Source organism: Poromitra crassiceps (assembly GCF_964638095.1).
Source record: "Poromitra crassiceps genome assembly, chromosome: 2".
Lineage (NCBI taxonomy): Eukaryota > Metazoa > Chordata > Actinopteri > Beryciformes > Melamphaidae > Poromitra > Poromitra crassiceps.
This window is the reverse complement of record NC_139624.1, coordinates 47,933,896-47,952,173: the sequence shown is the minus strand read 5'-3', so window position 1 is coordinate 47,952,173 and position 18,278 is coordinate 47,933,896. Positions and strand designations below refer to the sequence as shown.

The window sequence follows — 18,278 nt, the reverse complement described above, 5'->3', positions numbered from 1 at the left end:
CATCCGTCCTCTAAAGTTAAGTCCCCCTTTTAAAATCACATTGAAGACCTGCTTCACTCAGACATTTAGTCTTTGCATGCTTTTGGTCCGTTCGCTCCCAATTCCCATCTTGATTGCCAATCAGCACTCTCTGTCTCACATATTACCCCGAGTTGATTGGGCAGCCTCCCAGACAAGCACGCATCACCTTTCCTCTGTCCATTCTGCATGTCTACCTCAGACCCCACCCCTGCAAGGAACGACGACAGTTTTTTTTAAATCAAGTTTGCTTCCAAAAAATTCCCCCTCTTTGCTCACTTTTTTTATGCCTCTCCTCGAACAAGGCGGCCTCTTCCAGAGTCCCGACCCTGCGTCCACCTTTAGTCCAGCCGGAGGTAGCTGGGCGTGGAGTAGTTGAACATGAGGAAGTCCAGCTTGTAGAGCTGGTAGAGCTGCACCTGCTGCTGAGTGCTGATATTGCTGAAGAACTGGGCCGTCATGGCGTCCGTGGTGCGCGTGGACTTGGCGTAGCTCGGGAAGCGCAGGGACTCGCCCACGCCGGCCAGCCGCAGCACGTAGTTGGCGTCTTCCTCCAGCGTCTCGTACTTGCCCACCAGGTCGTAGTGGATGTGACACGGGTGGCACAGCTGGTAGACCGTCTGCCAGTGCTCGTTGAGCGGGCCGTCGCGCTGGGTGGCCGGGTCCGCCAGGTACTCGGCGAACTCCTTGAACTTGACGTCGGCGCCGTTGACCAGGGCGTCCTGCGTGTAGAGATGAGACGGTATGAAAATGTCATATCGCGATTATAGCGACAAAAATTATCACGGTTATCAGCATTATTACGGTATTGTTAAAATGTGCTGGAAATGTTCAAAAAGTACTGATTCACTCATTACACCAAGTTTTATATTAAAAACTCCAGACTGTTGCTAATATTTGTTGACGATGGACACATATTTACTGTGTTTAAATGATAATTCAAATTTGAAACAGTAATACTAACACGGTTTATCATTAAACCGGTGATAATTTCATCACTACCTGTGTGGCATTCTTGCGGTAGCGCCGGACGATGCGGGTGCCGAAGCGCTTGTGGAAGGAGGAGTTGTACTTGAGGGTGAACTTGTTGCGGTAGGCGGAGACCAGCCTCTCGAAGGGGTCACGCACAAAGAGGAACTTGAGGTAGTTCTTGAGACGGTGGTTGATCTCGGCGATGCTGTACTGGTTCAGTGTCTTCAGGTTGGAAGGAACATGGGCTTCGTTGGAGGGGATTTCCATCGGGTCGCTGTGGAAAAGAGAGAGGACAGTAGTTTACATGGAGCCTAATAATCAGATTATAAAGCCTAAAAGGCTTAAAAATGCTCCATATAAACACCTCAACCAGATTAAACAAGCCCAAACAATTGGTTGCAGAGGGGTAACATAAACCTTTTCATAAACCGATAAAAATATATCTTTTTGGCCGGTGTGTGCGCAAATGCGCCACGGCGGCCTGTCATCTCCACTCATCCAGACAATTTGCGTGCCCGACCTGGGGACCGACCTGGGGACCACCTGCGTGCTCATCCTGTTTGGTCGTCCCACTGGTCACCGCTGTACGGCGCTATACTCCGCTAACATAGGGTGAGTGACTATTCTGTGAAAACCTTGTTGGTTAGTTGTTTATAACGTGACTTTATTTATAACGTTTATAACATACTCCGCTTTCCGGTTTATAATTGGTCGTCCCACTGGTCACTGCTGTACAGTGCTGTACTCTGCTTTCAAAAAGACATACGGTGGAGGAGTGACTATTCTGTGAAAACTGTCTATGAGGGTTTTACATCAGAGCCATTCTGCTCTACAGCCGTTAAGGGTTAATATGTCACTTTTATAAGTTTAGAAAAAAATGTAGATGGTCAAACTAACCATTTAGATTACCCTTGTGTGCTCAGTTTAGCAAAATATTATTACTATTTATTTTTGCTGGGATAACGTAATGCATTATGGGTAGTCGGCTACTGTGGCTAATGCCGCTAGGGCTAACGTTAGTTACTTTACATGGCAGTAAAATGCTAGCCTGGTAAACCAGCCCGTCACGTGAACTCACATTTCATTTGGCTCTCCGTGACGGTCTGGCCCCGACGCCATGGGGAGGGTTTAGCAGAAGCTGCAGAGCGGAAGAGCCAATCAGCGACTCCGCTGTGATTGACAGCGCAAGTTGGCCAATTAGGAACGCCACTAGCAGTGCACTAACAAAACAGTAATGGTCGCCTCCTTGCCTGATCGTCTCGAGGAGTCATGTCAGCGTTTGTCTAGTTTAAACAGCCATAGAGTGCAGTTATTGCAGAAATAGATTCAATAACAACAATTAAATAAGTACAGGAGTATCGCCGCAACCGCAGAGTTTCTCGGCGGAAAATATGTTTTTGCCATTCTCACGAGTGGATTTGGGTTTGACTGGATCCGACGCTGATTGGCTGAAGGAGTTGTCTGTCAAGGCAACTACGCCCGCCCATGCTCCCGCCCCTGCTAAACCCCCCCCATGGCGCCGGGGCCAGACCGTCACGGAGAACCAAATGAAATGTGAGTTCACGTGACGGGCTGGTTTACCAGGCTAGTAAAACGCCACTGAATGACCAAATTGATTTAACTTTTAACCATTTCGAGTAACACTGTTTCCATACGGACCCCCAGCGTTGGTTAGTTGTTTATAACGTGACTATATTTATAACGTACTCCGGTTTCCGGTTTATAATTCGAGTATAACAAACCGAAGTGCTGAGGGGTTGTAGCTATTGCGCAACACACAGGTGAAAACCGTCTATAGAGAAAGTTGTGAGCGTTAGAGAAAGTTGTACACTTGTGCGCCAAGGCAGCACTGGCGTCCCACAGCTGCTGAGCTAATGTTGTTGTTTTCAATCTGCTTAATTGCATATTGCAGCCAGAACAGCGTGTTAACTTACTTACTTAACTGTATCTTAGGACCCCCTCGAAAACGAGATGATTCATCTCAAGGGGTTTTTCCTAAATAAATCAATTTGAACAACAACAACTTGTTAGCTGGTAGCTATCAAGCTAGCTCCAGCTGCTGAGCTAATGTTGTTTTCAATCTGCTTAATTGCATATTGCGGGCGGACCGGCGTTCTTCCAGCGTTTACTTTCTGTCTGCTCCTTGTGTTTGAAGCGTAGCCACAACGATGATTATGATGCTGATAAGAATAAAATTAGATTAGGGATATATGATTCAGTTTCAGTTGTTCTAGCCTCATAGTCTCGTAGCCTATATGGGCGACTGAAGTTTATTTATCCACCTTTTCTTTAGATAACAGCACGATGTGAGAAAACTGCCTCAGAAATTAGGTTATCCACTTTTTTGACCAGTGACCACTACAGCACTGCTCCACAGAAAATAAAGAGCTGCATGACGTTTAGAATTGATGAACGGTAGGTTCATTTAACACATGAACCCTTTTTTTAGGCTACATTTTCCCCTCCAGATAACATCCAATTCCGCAATCATCCTATGAGAAACATGATATGTGCACACTTTACCACACCGGCGATATGCTACCCTGCTGAAAGAACCAGCATAGACCTGGTCTATTCAGCAGGGTAGGTCTCGACCTAGCCTTGTTTATCATGTAAACAATGAAACTGGTTACTCTTTGGCTGTGTTCTTTCTGCGCATGCCCATGATGCCCTCCATCGTGACGCAAAGGGGACTCCTGCCTGCCTGTGGCAGGAGAGGAGAGGAGCTGCTGCCAGAAAAGTTATTTATTTTCTAACTATGCGCAAAGTGCAAATGTAAAGTGGAGATTTTCAACACTCTGGAGAAACCATGGGAGAAACCCGCATGGAGTAGGCTATAAAAGCAAAAGTTTTCTCATCAGGATTCCGTGTCTCTCATTTTCGTGTGACAGTCCATATGTCTGGCATAATTCATGCAGGCTAAGTTACCGGTATAATTACAGCATGAATTTATTTTTGACTGCGAGAAAATGCACTTGTGGTGTGAAGAGTGTTGTGAGAAGTGTCAATTACTTGAGTCTCACAGTGCACCATCAATGCGAGTTGGCAGACCTGTCAAATTGTTGTATTCAAACTGAAATCATAATACATAGATATACATAATAGACATAATACATAGATAGACATAGTTCACCAATTATCTGTCTCTGTCGATCTGATAGTTGTCTCCCTCTATCTGATAGTTTCAGATCTCTGTCTGGGGGTACGGTGGCGCAGTCGGTAGCGCTGTCGCCTCACAGTCAGAAGGTCCTGAGTTTGATTCTCGCCTGGGACACTGTGGGCGCTGTGGTTGTGTTCCCCCCATATCTTCAGTGCCTACTGCCCAGGTGGGGTATCTCGTCGTAAGGGCCTTTCTCTCTGTGTGGAGTTTGCATGTTCTCCCCGTGCTCCCCCAGGGGGTTCCTCCATATACAACCCCCCCACTAAAAACATGCAGAAGATCAGATCGTCATCGTCATCCGACCAGTGACGACAACATCCAAAGTTGGTCCCTGGGCGCTGTACAAGAAAGCGACCACTGCTCCTGGCCTGCCCCCCGGAGGAAAGGACATGCCTGGATGGGTTAAATGCAGAGGACACTTTTCACCGGCCACCGTCAGCATAAGTGTGTTGTGGCCGCATGCATGTATTGTGGTGTTCGTGTGACAATAAAAGACGGGCTTGTCCGTTACGAGAGAGAGAGAACTGATATCAGATAGACAGAGAGAGATAATTGGTTATTTTTTAATATATTTTCTTGAAACTGAGTTTATTTGGATAAATAGAATATAATAATAATAACAATAATTGTATATATATACTGTGTATATATATATATATATATATATATATATATATATGTATATATACACAGTATATATATACAATTATTGTTATTATTATTATATAATAGTATGTGTGCGTGTGTTTGCATGCCCATGTTGACCCTGGCAGTGGAATATGCCTTTTTTTCGCCCGTGCAATAAACACGGTGTCCATTCACTCGCATAGCTCGCATATACTGTATATACATTATATGTATGTATATGTATATATATATATATATATATATATATATATATATATATATATATAGTGGCTCATGGTACTCTGTTGTACAGTACGTTTTGTTCTGTCTCATGTTGGTTTGTTCGGAGAGAGACAGAGAGGGAGACCAACCTGTATTTGCCCCGCCCCGTGAGCACCATCATGACTCGTTTCCAGTTGGTGCAGGCCACCTTGGGGACGTAGCAGTAGATGAGCTCATGGTCCTCGTCCACCACCAGGTGTTTGAGGTCTCCGGGCGTCAGGACTCTCCTCTTGCGACTGGACGCGCTGTACACCCGACACGAATCCACCACCTGGTCCCTCCTGGCCTGGTGCAGCATGGCCGTGCCCGACAACTCCGACTGGAGGGAGGGAGAGAGAGAGAGAGAGAGATCGCTGTGAAATAGAAATAAGAGGGCTTTCAGGAGGTGACTTTCCCTCCGGTCACGGTGGCCGAGGTCAAAGGTAAGATCTTGGGCAACAGTGGTTGTGAACAGCTGATTGGGTTTCTAAACGTACAGCTCCCACAACTTGGCTGTTTCTGACTGATCATCACTGATCTCCATCCGTCTGTTTGCTTGTTAGTTACACTGTAATGTTGACCTTGTGCCATGAGGGGGCAGCATTGACAATGAATGGGACTGACCCAAGGGTGGAACGATATATCTCTGGTCGGGGACAAGATGTTTATTATTTGCTTGCTTTCTTGTTAACTAGCGGAATACCCATCCCTGTGTGACTGCCCATTTAGTCAGGCCTTGCTCACAGAGTTGGCATTCAGCCTCTGCTCTCTCCCCCCCAGAGGCTTTTCATGATCCACTTCCCAGGCTGATTTCAACTCGGCTCAGCTGTGCTCCTCCACTCAGGTAAGCTCCATCAGTAGCTAACGAATGGAGCTCTCCATGGTGCTGAACCTGTGTTCACTCTTTGTGGCAACTAATTAGCCATTTCTGCCCGTTTAGTCGGCCCTAATTACCTGTATTAGATAATTAGTTATCTGTTAGATCACCCGCAGGGCTGCTCTTTACACTTCCTGAAAGATTCAGCGCGATCGCACATGAGATGGCATAGCTGTTGCACGAACATAATTTCGGCTCTCACACACACACACACACACACACACACACACACACACACACACACACACACACACCTTCTTATTATAGGATACGTGTGTTAACACTAGCGTAGGCTACCTAGTAGACGCTAGGGTTAGCTTAGTTAGCTCTTTCAAGCTACAGTACAGCTTAACTTAGAGTGTTTTGGAGTATAGAGCGAAAGAGAATAAATATGTAAACAAATCAACCTGACTATTCAGTTTTATAATGTTACTGAATTGATCTATTTTTCAGATATCTCTTTTTCTAGCCTGGATGTTTAGCCAATATATTAAGACATTATTAACACCAATTCTCCACTGGACCTTCATCATGACACCAGAAGCTGGTGACTGCAAAACCTCTACAGTTTGTCTCTTAAATGTTTACAGTTAATTTTGTTGACTTGTTGTTTGCTTTTGCTGCCTTTTTTCTATATTTGTTCATGCTGTATAGCTGTTTTGGCAATACAAGGAAAATCTCACCATGCCAATAACGTGTTTTGAATTGAATAGAAACTTGTATTAAGAGAGAGAGGGCGAGAGAGAGAGAGAGAGAGAGAAAGACAGACAGACAGATACAGTAGTGAGGGAGAGCATTATTAATCTCAGGCTTTATTATCATACTCATCTCTTTATTGACTTACATTTATCTTTCCCCCTTTCTCAGTCGCTCGCTCAGCGGGCTATGATAACAGATTAGACCACGGGGATCAAGTAAAAATAATGATATTGAGAGATATTGATAGTGTTCTATATACACGGTTACAGTCAGCAATCACTCAGCTGGGGCCTATTTCATATCCACGGTGAGACTGTAATGGAGGAATCACGGCAGTTTGAGTCGGGGAGGATGGTTGAGCCTCTGAAGAGCAGGAATGTTTTCTTAAGCCTCTTGATTATTTTTCCTCTGGGTCTGAATTCCCCTCCAGGGCAGAGCCCAGGTTCCTCTGGGAATCTCAATTGAATATATCATGGCCTGCATCTTTACCGCTCTATAGCGCTCGCGACAAGGCCAGCCATTCAGCCCTAACGTCGGCCATGACTACAAATGAAGTGCTGAAATAACTCGGACTCCGGGACCACCGCCGCGCGCTACACATGCAGACAGCTTTGTGACGGGTTGGTGTGTGTTGCTGTTTGAAGCTAGTCTTGGACCATGTCGCGAGTAGCCAATTCATCATTTGCACAGCTTGCCGTGAGGACATGGGGAGGAAACCAATCTTTTACACCTCTTTATCTGACCACCACGTACAAAAGCGCTTCTGTGCCAAGTTCCGCGCCTCCAAATCAATTATCCAGAACGGAAATACCACAATTACGAAGTCATGGAGGGTAAAAAATGAGATGGTTCATAATTATGTCTGTGAAAGTTGTGCTTCACAGGCCGTTACTTTTTAAATAAGCCCCATTATGGGATATTCATGTGGGAGGACAGGGTACAGGTCATTGCTCTTTCAGACCCTCGTCCAGCGTCGTCTTCATTAATGCTTCACATGCAAGCTATCTGGTTTCTCTATCAGGATGAATTTATTCAGTTATTGACCTACCTCCCATCTCTCTATTCTTTTCCCACGGCGCTGGACCAGCGGCCCCGCCAGGGTCAGGGTACAGAGAAGTGAGTCCAGATTCAGCAATAGCGAGCACACTCAATCCAATGAGAAAACTTAGGTGCCGGGCCAACAAAGACTGATAAAAAAGAGAACAGGCCAGCAGACTAATGTCCTTTCAAAAGTGAGTCATCTGGGACAGACAGCAGCAACGGACGTTTCAGCCAAAAGGCCTTCCTCAGCATTGTCATGGAGAAGTGAGGACACCCAGTCACTCAAGTCATGGACATGATGATAGCATTTTCATTTTTGGGCAAACTATGGAGAGCCAAAGTGGACATCACTTCCTGCCTTACCATGCGTACCAGCCTCTGAAAAAAATATGAATGGTGGTGAATGGCGAGAGACAATACTTTCTTTGATCCCGTTTGAATTGTGCCATGAGGTCCACATGTAAATTTTGTCAATTTAAAAGATAACTATGCATGTCAAGAAAGAAAACCTAATGTGTACTTTTGTATGAAACCACTCAAGACAATCGACTACATCTCTCGTGTTGCACAATATACGTCACACCAACACCAACATGGCCTGGTGTGAGAGACGTCACTTATGCGACTGCTTGTGCGTAGTCTTTCTGATGTATAACTTATAGTGCCACAGTTTTACCACAAACTGCCACTTTCTTGACTTGCAAAGTTGTCTTTTAAGTTGACAAACATATGCGTACCCCGTGGCACAATCCAAACGGGATCAAAAAAGTAACGTCTCTCTTCGTTCACCACCATTCATGTTTTTTTCAGACACTGGTGGGGAGGGACTTTGGCTCTCTATTCTTTTAACCTGTTAGCATCTTCCTTTGTCCCTTCGCCCCTCCAACCACGCTTGCCTCTCCCTCTCTCCTGTCAAATCAAGCCCTGCCCCCGGCATGCTCATTGACACCAAAACAACTGGAGGGAGTCGACAAGCCATGATGGACGACGAACAACTTCCCCCCCGCCCACTCCTTTTCTCTTTGTCTCCTCCACTCCTCCCTGTTCATGGCAGCGCCCGCGACACATCAAAGCCCGCTAAGGCATAACAGCGCCGAGCGAATAACGCCTCTTTGTTGATTAAAATCTCCCATCACACAAAGCTATGATTCACACATATTCACAGCCATCCACCACACAGCCATCCAGCCACCACATCCCAGAGGAGAACTAGCACTGTCATTAACAGGAGGGAAGAGGAGGGAATCTTGTCATCTCTCACTCTCTGCCTCGGTTTGTTCTCCTTATCGCTCCTCTTCCCACAGGATTACTTTCTGCCATCGTATCTCCCCGAGAAACTCAGCGGTGCCGTTTGAGATGACAGGAGGAGATATCGGACTCTCAGAGGAAGCGGCGACGGAGGTCGCTGGCCTCTGGCCACGTCGAGCCGTTCCCGTGGGAGAGCGGTAGCATTACCAACCGATTTCGCCGTTCATTATAGCCGCCTGTGACACCGTGAACTAACGCGTCGGCATCGGAAAAAGAGCAACATGTAGTAGCCAGAGTCATTACACGACACCGATAAAAGTAGTTAGCACCTCCACATAATATGGCCAATTCAGTTTGATTGGTGGAGGTCCCCCAGGAGCCTCAAACCTTCATGTCAGCAGTTCCACTAAATGATAAATTGGTCAGTGTTAGTGGCTACAGCATATTATTGATTTATATGTGAGCGAGTGAGCGGGCCTGTGTGTGTGTGTGTGTGTGTGTGTGTGTGTGTGTGTGTGTGTGTGTGTGTGTGTGTGTGTGCATATGCAGTCTCTTTTAGCAAACACATCCATTCTCTCTGGAAAAGTTGTCCATCAAAACTTGGAGAAAACAGTTGGAGAATGACTGGCCATTAAAATGATGGTGTTGACAGAAAACCTCCACCCTCATCTTCAAACATTGTTTGTCGTTGATATGTGCGAGAAAACGCGCCGGGAGAGGAATACATAGTGCGTTTTGCATATTCCAAGTCTTCCTTTCCCACCCGCCACGGCTGTATAATTCTCACTCTTGTTATGATTTTGAAATATGATCTGAGGTGACGCAAACTCTTCTAGATGTGTGACTGTAATGAATCAAGAAAGAAAGAAAGAAAGAAAGAAAGAAAGAAAGAAAGAAAGAAAGAAAGAAAGAAATCCATATCTGGATATTGAATTGAAATCACAACATAGAATGTGATCTGTCAAAACCAATCATTATAGTCATTATTAGGGCGGTAAGATATTGACCAAAAACTATTATTTCCCTGCTGAATGCTACGATGGCAATGATTTAGCATATATATGGAAACAGCTTTGCCTTGATAATTTATTCTTCAGCACTTAAAAAATTTAAAAAAAGAAAAAGGAAAAAATGTGTTAGGAGAGAAAATGAGATGTTAATGAAACATGATTTGGAGCCCAGGGTTCCTGCTGCAAAGTCCCACAACACTTTGTTGGCTGCCTGGAAACCTTGTTTCCTCCAAGAAAACCAGCTGCCTCCTCTTGCACTGGGGAAATTGCAGCAGTCAATATTGCTATATAGATATTTTTTCAATTAATTGTGCAGCTCTATTTATGATCTGTAAGGCCGTTATGGCTCTGCTCCTCCTATTGTTGGCGCTCATTACAGCTCTGGAAGACTTGTTAACAGATGGACATGGGTTGAAATGGCTGTCTGCAGACACAGGACTTGGCTCCAATATCCATCCCTGGAGTCCAAACTGAATAAGGTGAAAGTGAAGCACTGCTGCTGTATTTCTCCTCACTTTAGTGTCATTTGAGTGAGATTGGACTGGTCCTCTTTAGTGTCATTTGGGTTAGATTGGACTGGTCCTCCTTTAGTGTCATTTGGGTGAGATTGGACTGGTCCTCCTTTCACTTGAGTGTCATGTGGGTGAGATTGGACTGGTCCTCCTTTAGTGTCATTTGGGTGAGATTGGACTGGTCCTCCTTTCACTTGAGTGTCATTTGGGTTAGATTGGACTGGTCCTCCTTTAGTGGCATTTGGGTTAGATTGGACTGGTCCTCCTTTAGTGGCATTTGGGTTAGATTGGACTGGTCCTCATTTAGTGTCATTTGGGTTAGATTGGACTGGTCCTCCTTTAGTGTCATTTGGGTGAGATTGGACTGGTCCTCCTTTAGTGTCATTTGGGTTAGATTGGACTGGTCCTCCTTTAGTGTCATTTGGGTTAGATTGGACTGGTCCTCCTTTAGTGTCATTTGGGTTAGATTGGACTGGTCCTCCTTTAGTGTCATTTGGGTGAGATTGGACTGGTCCTCCTTTCACTTGAGTGTCATTTGGGTTAGATTGGACTGGTCCTCCTTTAGTGGCATTTGGGTTAGATTGGACTGGTCCTCCTTTAGTGGCATTTGGGTTAGATTGGACTGGTCCTCCTTTAGTGGCATTTGGGTTAGATTGGACTGGTCCTCATTTAGTGTCATTTGGGTTAGATTGGACTGGTCCTCCTTTAGTGTCATTTGGGTGAGATTGGACTGGTCCTCCTTTAGTGTCATTTGGGTTAGATTGGACTGGTCCTCCTTTAGTAGCATTTGGGTTAGATTGGACTGGTCCTCCTTTAGTGTCATTTGGGTGAGATTGGACTGGTCCTCCTTTAGTGTCATTTGGGTTAGATTGGACTGGTCCTCCTTTAGTGTCATTTGGGTGAGATTGGACTGGTCCTCCTTTCACTTGAGTGTCATTTGGGTTAGATTGGACTGGTCCTCCTTTAGTGTCATTTGGGTGAGATTGGACTGGTCCTCCTTTAGTAGCATTTGGGTTAGATTGGACTGGTCCTCCTTTCACTTGAGTGTCATTTGGGTGAGATTGGACTGGTCCTCCTTTAGTGTCATTTGGGTGAGATTGGACTGGTCCTCCTTTAGTGTCATTTGGGTTAGATTGGACTGGTCCTCCTTTAGTGGCATTTGAGTTAGATTGGACTGGTCCTCCTTTCACTTGAGTGTAATTTGGGTGAGATTGGACTGGTCCTCCTTTAGTGTCATTTGGGTGAGATTGGACTGGTCCTCCTTTAGTGTCATTTGGGTGAGATTGGACTGGTCCTCCTTTAGTGTCATTTGGGTGAGATTGGACTGGTCCTCCTTTAGTGTCATTTGGGTTAGATTGGACTGGTCCTCCTTTAGTGTCATTTGGGTGAGATTGGACTGGTCCTCCTTTAGTGTCATTTGGGTGAGATTGGACTGGTCCTCCTTTAGTGTAATTTGGGTTAGATTGGACTGGTCCTCCTTTAGTGGCATTTGAGTTAGATTGGACTGGTCCTCCTTTCACTTGAGTGTCATTTGGGTGAGATTGGACTGGTCCTCCTTTAGTGTCATTTGGGTGAGATTGGACTGGTCCTCCTTTAGTGTCATTTGGGTGAGATTGGACTGGTCCTCCTTTCACTTGAGTGTCATTTGGGTGAGATTGGACTGGTCCTCCTTTAGTGTCATTTGGGTGAGATTGGACTGGTCCTCCTTTAGTGTCATTTGGGTTAGATTGGACTGGTCCTCCTTTAGTGTCATTTGGGTGAGATTGGACTGGTCCTCCTTTAGTGTCATTTGGGTGAGATTGGACTGGTCCTCCTTTAGTGTCATTTGGGTGAGATTGGACTGGTCCTCCTTTCACTTGAGTGGCATTTGGGTTAGATTGGACTGGTCCTCCTTTCACTTGAGTGTCATTTGGGTTAGATTGGACTGGTCCTCCTTTCACTTGAGTGTCATTTGGGTGAGATTGGACTGGTCCTCCTTTAGTGACATTTGGGTTAGATTGGACTGGTCCTCCTTTAGTGTAATTTGGGTGAGATTGGACTGGTCCTCCTTTCACTTGAGTGTCATTTGGGTTAGATTGGACTGGTCCTCCTTTAGTGTAATTTTGGTTAGATTGGACTGGTCCTCCTTTCACTTTAGTGTCATTTGGGTTAGATTGGACTGGTCCTCCTTTAGTGTCATTTGGGTTAGATTGGACTGGTCCTCCTTTAGTGTCATTTGGGTGAGATTGGACTGGTCCTCCTTTCACTTGAGTGTCATTTGGGTGAGATTGGACTGGTCCTCCTTTAGTGTCATTTGGGTGAGATTGGACTGGTCCTCCTTTAGTGACATTTGGGTTAGATTGGACTGGTCCTCCTTTAGTGTCATTTGGGTGAGATTGGACTGGTCCTCCTTTCACTTGAGTGTAATTTGGGTGAGATTGGACTGGTCCTCCTTTAGTGTCATTTGGGTTAGATTGGACTGGTCCTCCTTTAGTGTCATTTGGGTGAGATTGGACTGGTCCTCCTTTAGTAGCATTTGGGTTAGATTGGACTGGTCCTCCTTTCACTTGAGTGTCATTTGGGTTAGATTTGACTGGTCCTCCTTTAGTGACATTTGGGTGAGATTGGACTGGTCCTCCTTTAGTGTCATTTGGGTTAGATTGGACTGGTCCTCCTTTAGTGGCATTTGAGTTAGATTGGACTGGTCCTCCTTTCACTTGAGTGTCATTTGGGTGAGATTGGACTGGTCCTCCTTTAGTGACATTTGGGTGAGATTGGACTGGTCCTCCTTTAGTGTCATTTGGGTTAGATTGGACTGGTCCTCCTTTAGTGGCATTTGAGTTAGATTGGACTGGTCCTCCTTTCACTTGAGTGTCATTTGGGTGAGATTGGACTGGTCCTCCTTTAGTGTCATTTGGGTGAGATTGGACTGGTCCTCCTTTAGTGTCATTTGGGTGAGATTGGACTGGTCCTCCTTTCACTTGAGTGTCATTTGGGTGAGATTGGACTGGTCCTCCTTTAGTGTCATTTGGGTGAGATTGGACTGGTCCTCCTTTAGTGTCATTTGGGTTAGATTGGACTGGTCCTCCTTTAGTGTCATTTGGGTGAGATTGGACTGGTCCTCCTTTCACTTGAGTGTCATTTGGGTTAGATTGGACTGGTCCTCCTTTAGTGGCATTTGGGTTAGATTGGACTGGTCCTCCTTTAGTGGCATTTGGGTTAGATTGGACTGGTCCTCCTTTAGTGGCATTTGGGTTAGATTGGACTGGTCCTCATTTAGTGTCATTTGGGTTAGATTGGACTGGTCCTCCTTTAGTGTCATTTGGGTGAGATTGGACTGGTCCTCCTTTAGTGTCATTTGGGTTAGATTGGACTGGTCCTCCTTTAGTAGCATTTGGGTTAGATTGGACTGGTCCTCCTTTAGTGTCATTTGGGTGAGATTGGACTGGTCCTCCTTTAGTGTCATTTGGGTTAGATTGGACTGGTCCTCCTTTAGTGTCATTTGGGTGAGATTGGACTGGTCCTCCTTTCACTTGAGTGTCATTTGGGTTAGATTGGACTGGTCCTCCTTTAGTGTCATTTGGGTGAGATTGGACTGGTCCTCCTTTAGTAGCATTTGGGTTAGATTGGACTGGTCCTCCTTTCACTTGAGTGTCATTTGGGTTAGATTTGACTGGTCCTCCTTTAGTGACATTTGGGTTAGATTGGACTGGTCCTCCTTTCACTTGAGTGTCATTTGGGTGAGATTGGACTGGTCCTCCTTTAGTGTCATTTGGGTGAGATTGGACTGGTCCTCCTTTAGTGTCATTTGGGTTAGATTGGACTGGTCCTCCTTTAGTGGCATTTGAGTTAGATTGGACTGGTCCTCCTTTCACTTGAGTGTCATTTGGGTGAGATTGGACTGGTCCTCCTTTAGTGTCATTTGGGTGAGATTGGACTGGTCCTCCTTTAGTGTCATTTGGGTGAGATTGGACTGGTCCTCCTTTAGTGTCATTTGGGTTAGATTGGACTGGTCCTCCTTTAGTGTCATTTGGGTGAGATTGGACTGGTCCTCCTTTAGTGTCATTTGGGTGAGATTGGACTGGTCCTCCTTTAGTGTAATTTGGGTTAGATTGGACTGGTCCTCCTTTAGTGGCATTTGAGTTAGATTGGACTGGTCCTCCTTTCACTTGAGTGTCATTTGGGTGAGATTGGACTGGTCCTCCTTTAGTGTCATTTGGGTGAGATTGGACTGGTCCTCCTTTAGTGTCATTTGGGTTAGATTGGACTGGTCCTCCTTTCACTTGAGTGTCATTTGGGTGAGATTGGACTGGTCCTCCTTTAGTGTCATTTGGGTGAGATTGGACTGGTCCTCCTTTCACTTGAGTGTAATTTGGGTGAGATTGGACTGGTCCTCCTTTAGTGTCATTTGGGTGAGATTGGACTGGTCCTCCTTTAGTGTCATTTGGGTTAGATTGGACTGGTCCTCCTTTAGTGTCATTTGGGTGAGATTGGACTGGTCCTCCTTTAGTGTCATTTGGGTGAGATTGGACTGGTCCTCCTTTAGTGTCATTTGGGTGAGATTGGACTGGTCCTCCTTTCACTTGAGTGGCATTTGGGTTAGATTGGACTGGTCCTCCTTTCACTTGAGTGTCATTTGGGTTAGATTGGACTGGTCCTCCTTTCACTTGAGTGTCATTTGGGTGAGATTGGACTGGTCCTCCTTTAGTGACATTTGGGTTAGATTGGACTGGTCCTCCTTTAGTGTAATTTGGGTGAGATTGGACTGGTCCTCCTTTCACTTGAGTGTCATTTGGGTTAGATTGGACTGGTCCTCCTTTAGTGTAATTTGGGTTAGATTGGACTGGTCCTCCTTTCACTTTAGTGTCATTTGGGTTAGATTGGACTGGTCCTCCTTTAGTGTCATTTGGGTTAGATTGGACTGGTCCTCCTTTAGTGTCATTTGGGTGAGATTGGACTGGTCCTCCTTTCACTTGAGTGTCATTTGGGTGAGATTGGACTGGTCCTCCTTTAGTGTCATTGGGGTGAGATTGGACTGGTCCTCCTTTCACTTGAGTGTAATTTGGGTGAGATTGGACTGGTCCTCCTTTAGTGTCATTTGGGTTAGATTGGACTGGTCCTCCTTTAGTGTCATTTGGGTGAGATTGGACTGGTCCTCCTTTAGTAGCATTTGGGTTAGATTGGACTGGTCCTCCTTTCACTTGAGTGTCATTTGGGTTAGATTTGACTGGTCCTCCTTTAGTGACATTTGGGTTAGATTGGACTGGTCCTCCTTTCACTTGAGTGTCATTTGGGTGAGCTTGGACTGGTCCTCCTTTAGTGTCATTTGGGTGAGATTGGACTGGTCCTCCTTTAATGTCATTTGGGTTAGATTGGACTGGTCCTCCTTTAGTGGCATTTGAGTTAGATTGGACTGGTCCTCCTTTCACTTGAGTGTCATTTGGGTGAGATTGGACTGGTCCTCCTTTAGTGTCATTTGGGTGAGATTGGACTGGTCCTCCTTTAGTGTCATTTGGGTGAGATTGGACTGGTCCTCCTTTCACTTGAGTGTCATTTGGGTGAGATTGGACTGGTCCTCCTTTAGTGTCATTTGGGTGAGATTGGACTGGTCCTCCTTTAGTGTCATTTGGGTTAGATTGGACTGGTCCTCCTTTAGTGTCATTTGGGTGAGATTGGACTGGTCCTCCTTTAGTGTCATTTGGGTGAGATTGGACTGGTCCTCCTTTAGTGTCATTTGGGTTAGATTGGACTGGTCCTCCTTTAGTGGCATTTGAGTTAGATTGGACTGGTCCTCCTTTCACTTGAGTGTCATTTGGGTGAGATTGGACTGGTCCTCCTTTAGTGTCATTTGGGTTAGATTGGACTGGTCCTCCTTTAGTGTCATTTGGGTGAGATTGGACTGGTCCTCCTTTAGTGTCATTTGGGTGAGATTGGACTGGTCCTCCTTTAGTGTAATTTGGGTTAGATTGGACTGGTCCTCCTTTAGTGGCATTTGAGTTAGATTGGACTGGTCCTCCTTTCACTTGAGTGTCATTTGGGTGAGATTGGACTGGTCCTCCTTTAGTGTCATTTGGGTGAGATTGGACTGGTCCTCCTTTAGTGTCATTTGGGTGAGATTGGACTGGTCCTCCTTTCACTTGAGTGTCATTTGGGTGAGATTGGACTGGTCCTCCTTTAGTGTCATTTGGGTGAGATTGGACTGGTCCTCCTTTAGTGTCATTTGGGTTAGATTGGACTGGTCCTCCTTTAGTGTCATTTGGGTGAGATTGGACTGGTCCTCCTTTAGTGTCATTTGGGTGAGATTGGACTGGTCCTCCTTTAGTGCCATTTGGGTGAGATTGGACTGGTCCTCCTTTCACTTGAGTGGCATTTGGGTTAGATTGGACTGGTCCTCCTTTCACTTGAGTGTCATTTGGGTTAGATTGGACTGGTCCTCCTTTCACTTGAGTGTCATTTGGGTGAGATTGGACTGGTCCTCCTTTAGTGACATTTGGGTTAGATTGGACTGGTCCTCCTTTAGTGTAATTTGGGTGAGATTGGACTGGTCCTCCTTTCACTTGAGTGTCATTTGGGTTAGATTGGACTGGTCCTCCTTTAGTGTAATTTGGGTTAGATTGGACTGGTCCTCCTTTCACTTTAGTGTCATTTGGGTTAGATTGGACTGGTCCTCCTTTAGTGTCATTTGGGTTAGATTGGACTGGTCCTCCTTTAGTGTCATTTGGGTGAGATTGGACTGGTCCTCCTTTCACTTGAGTGTCATTTGGGTGAGATTGGACTGGTCCTCCTTTAGTGTCATTTGGGTGAGATTGGACTGGTCCTCCTTTAGTGACATTTGGGTTAGATTGGACTGGTCCTCCTTTAGTGTCATTTGGGTGAGATTGGACTGGTCCTCCTTTCACTTGAGTGTAATTTGGGTGAGATTGGACTGGTCCTCCTTTAGTGTCATTTGGGTTAGATTGGACTGGTCCTCCTTTAGTGTCATTTGGGTGAGATTGGACTGGTCCTCCTTTAGTAGCATTTGGGTTAGATTGGACTGGTCCTCCTTTCACTTGAGTGTCATTTGGGTTAGATTTGACTGGTCCTCCTTTAGTGACATTTGGGTGAGATTGGACTGGTCCTCCTTTAGTGTCATTTGGGTTAGATTGGACTGGTCCTCCTTTAGTGGCATTTGAGTTAGATTGGACTGGTCCTCCTTTCACTTGAGTGTCATTTGGGTGAGATTGGACTGGTCCTCCTTTAGTGTCATTTGGGTGAGATTGGACTGGTCCTCCTTTAGTGTCATTTGGGTGAGATTGGACTGGTCCTCCTTTCACTTGAGTGTCATTTGGGTGAGATTGGACTGGTCCTCCTTTAGTGTCATTTGGGTGAGATTGGACTGGTCCTCCTTTAGTGTCATTTGGGTTAGATTGGACTGGTCCTCCTTTAGTGTCATTTGGGTGAGATTGGACTGGTCCTCCTTTCACTTGAGTGTCATTTGGGTTAGATTGGACTGGTCCTCCTTTAGTGGCATTTGGGTTAGATTGGACTGGTCCTCCTTTAGTGGCATTTGGGTTAGATTGGACTGGTCCTCCTTTAGTGGCATTTGGGTTAGATTGGACTGGTCCTCATTTAGTGTCATTTGGGTTAGATTGGACTGGTCCTCCTTTAGTGTCATTTGGGTGAGATTGGACTGGTCCTCCTTTAGTGTCATTTGGGTTAGATTGGACTGGTCCTCCTTTAGTAGCATTTGGGTTAGATTGGACTGGTCCTCCTTTAGTGTCATTTGGGTGAGATTGGACTGGTCCTCCTTTAGTGTTATTTGGGTTAGATTGGACTGGTCCTCCTTTAGTGTCATTTGGGTGAGATTGGACTGGTCCTCCTTTCACTTGAGTGTC

At 45.6% G+C, this 18,278-nt stretch overlaps 1 protein-coding gene across 1 annotated transcript in view; it reads right to left on the bottom strand.

The window, feature by feature from the left end:
• Nucleotides 1-359: 359 nt before the first annotated feature.
• chst11 (carbohydrate (chondroitin 4) sulfotransferase 11) overlaps nt 360-18,278 on the bottom strand; it is a gene marked incomplete at its 3' end in the record, with an annotated part of 161,968 nt that continues 144,049 nt past the window's right edge. The window contains exons 3-5 of the mRNA XM_083660393.1: nt 5,149-5,378; nt 1,021-1,264; nt 360-740 (exon numbers count right to left, since the gene is read on the bottom strand). Coding sequence (XP_083516519.1) covers nt 360-740; nt 1,021-1,264; nt 5,149-5,378 — 855 coding nt within the window. The remainder of the gene's footprint in view (nt 741-1,020; nt 1,265-5,148; nt 5,379-18,278) is intronic.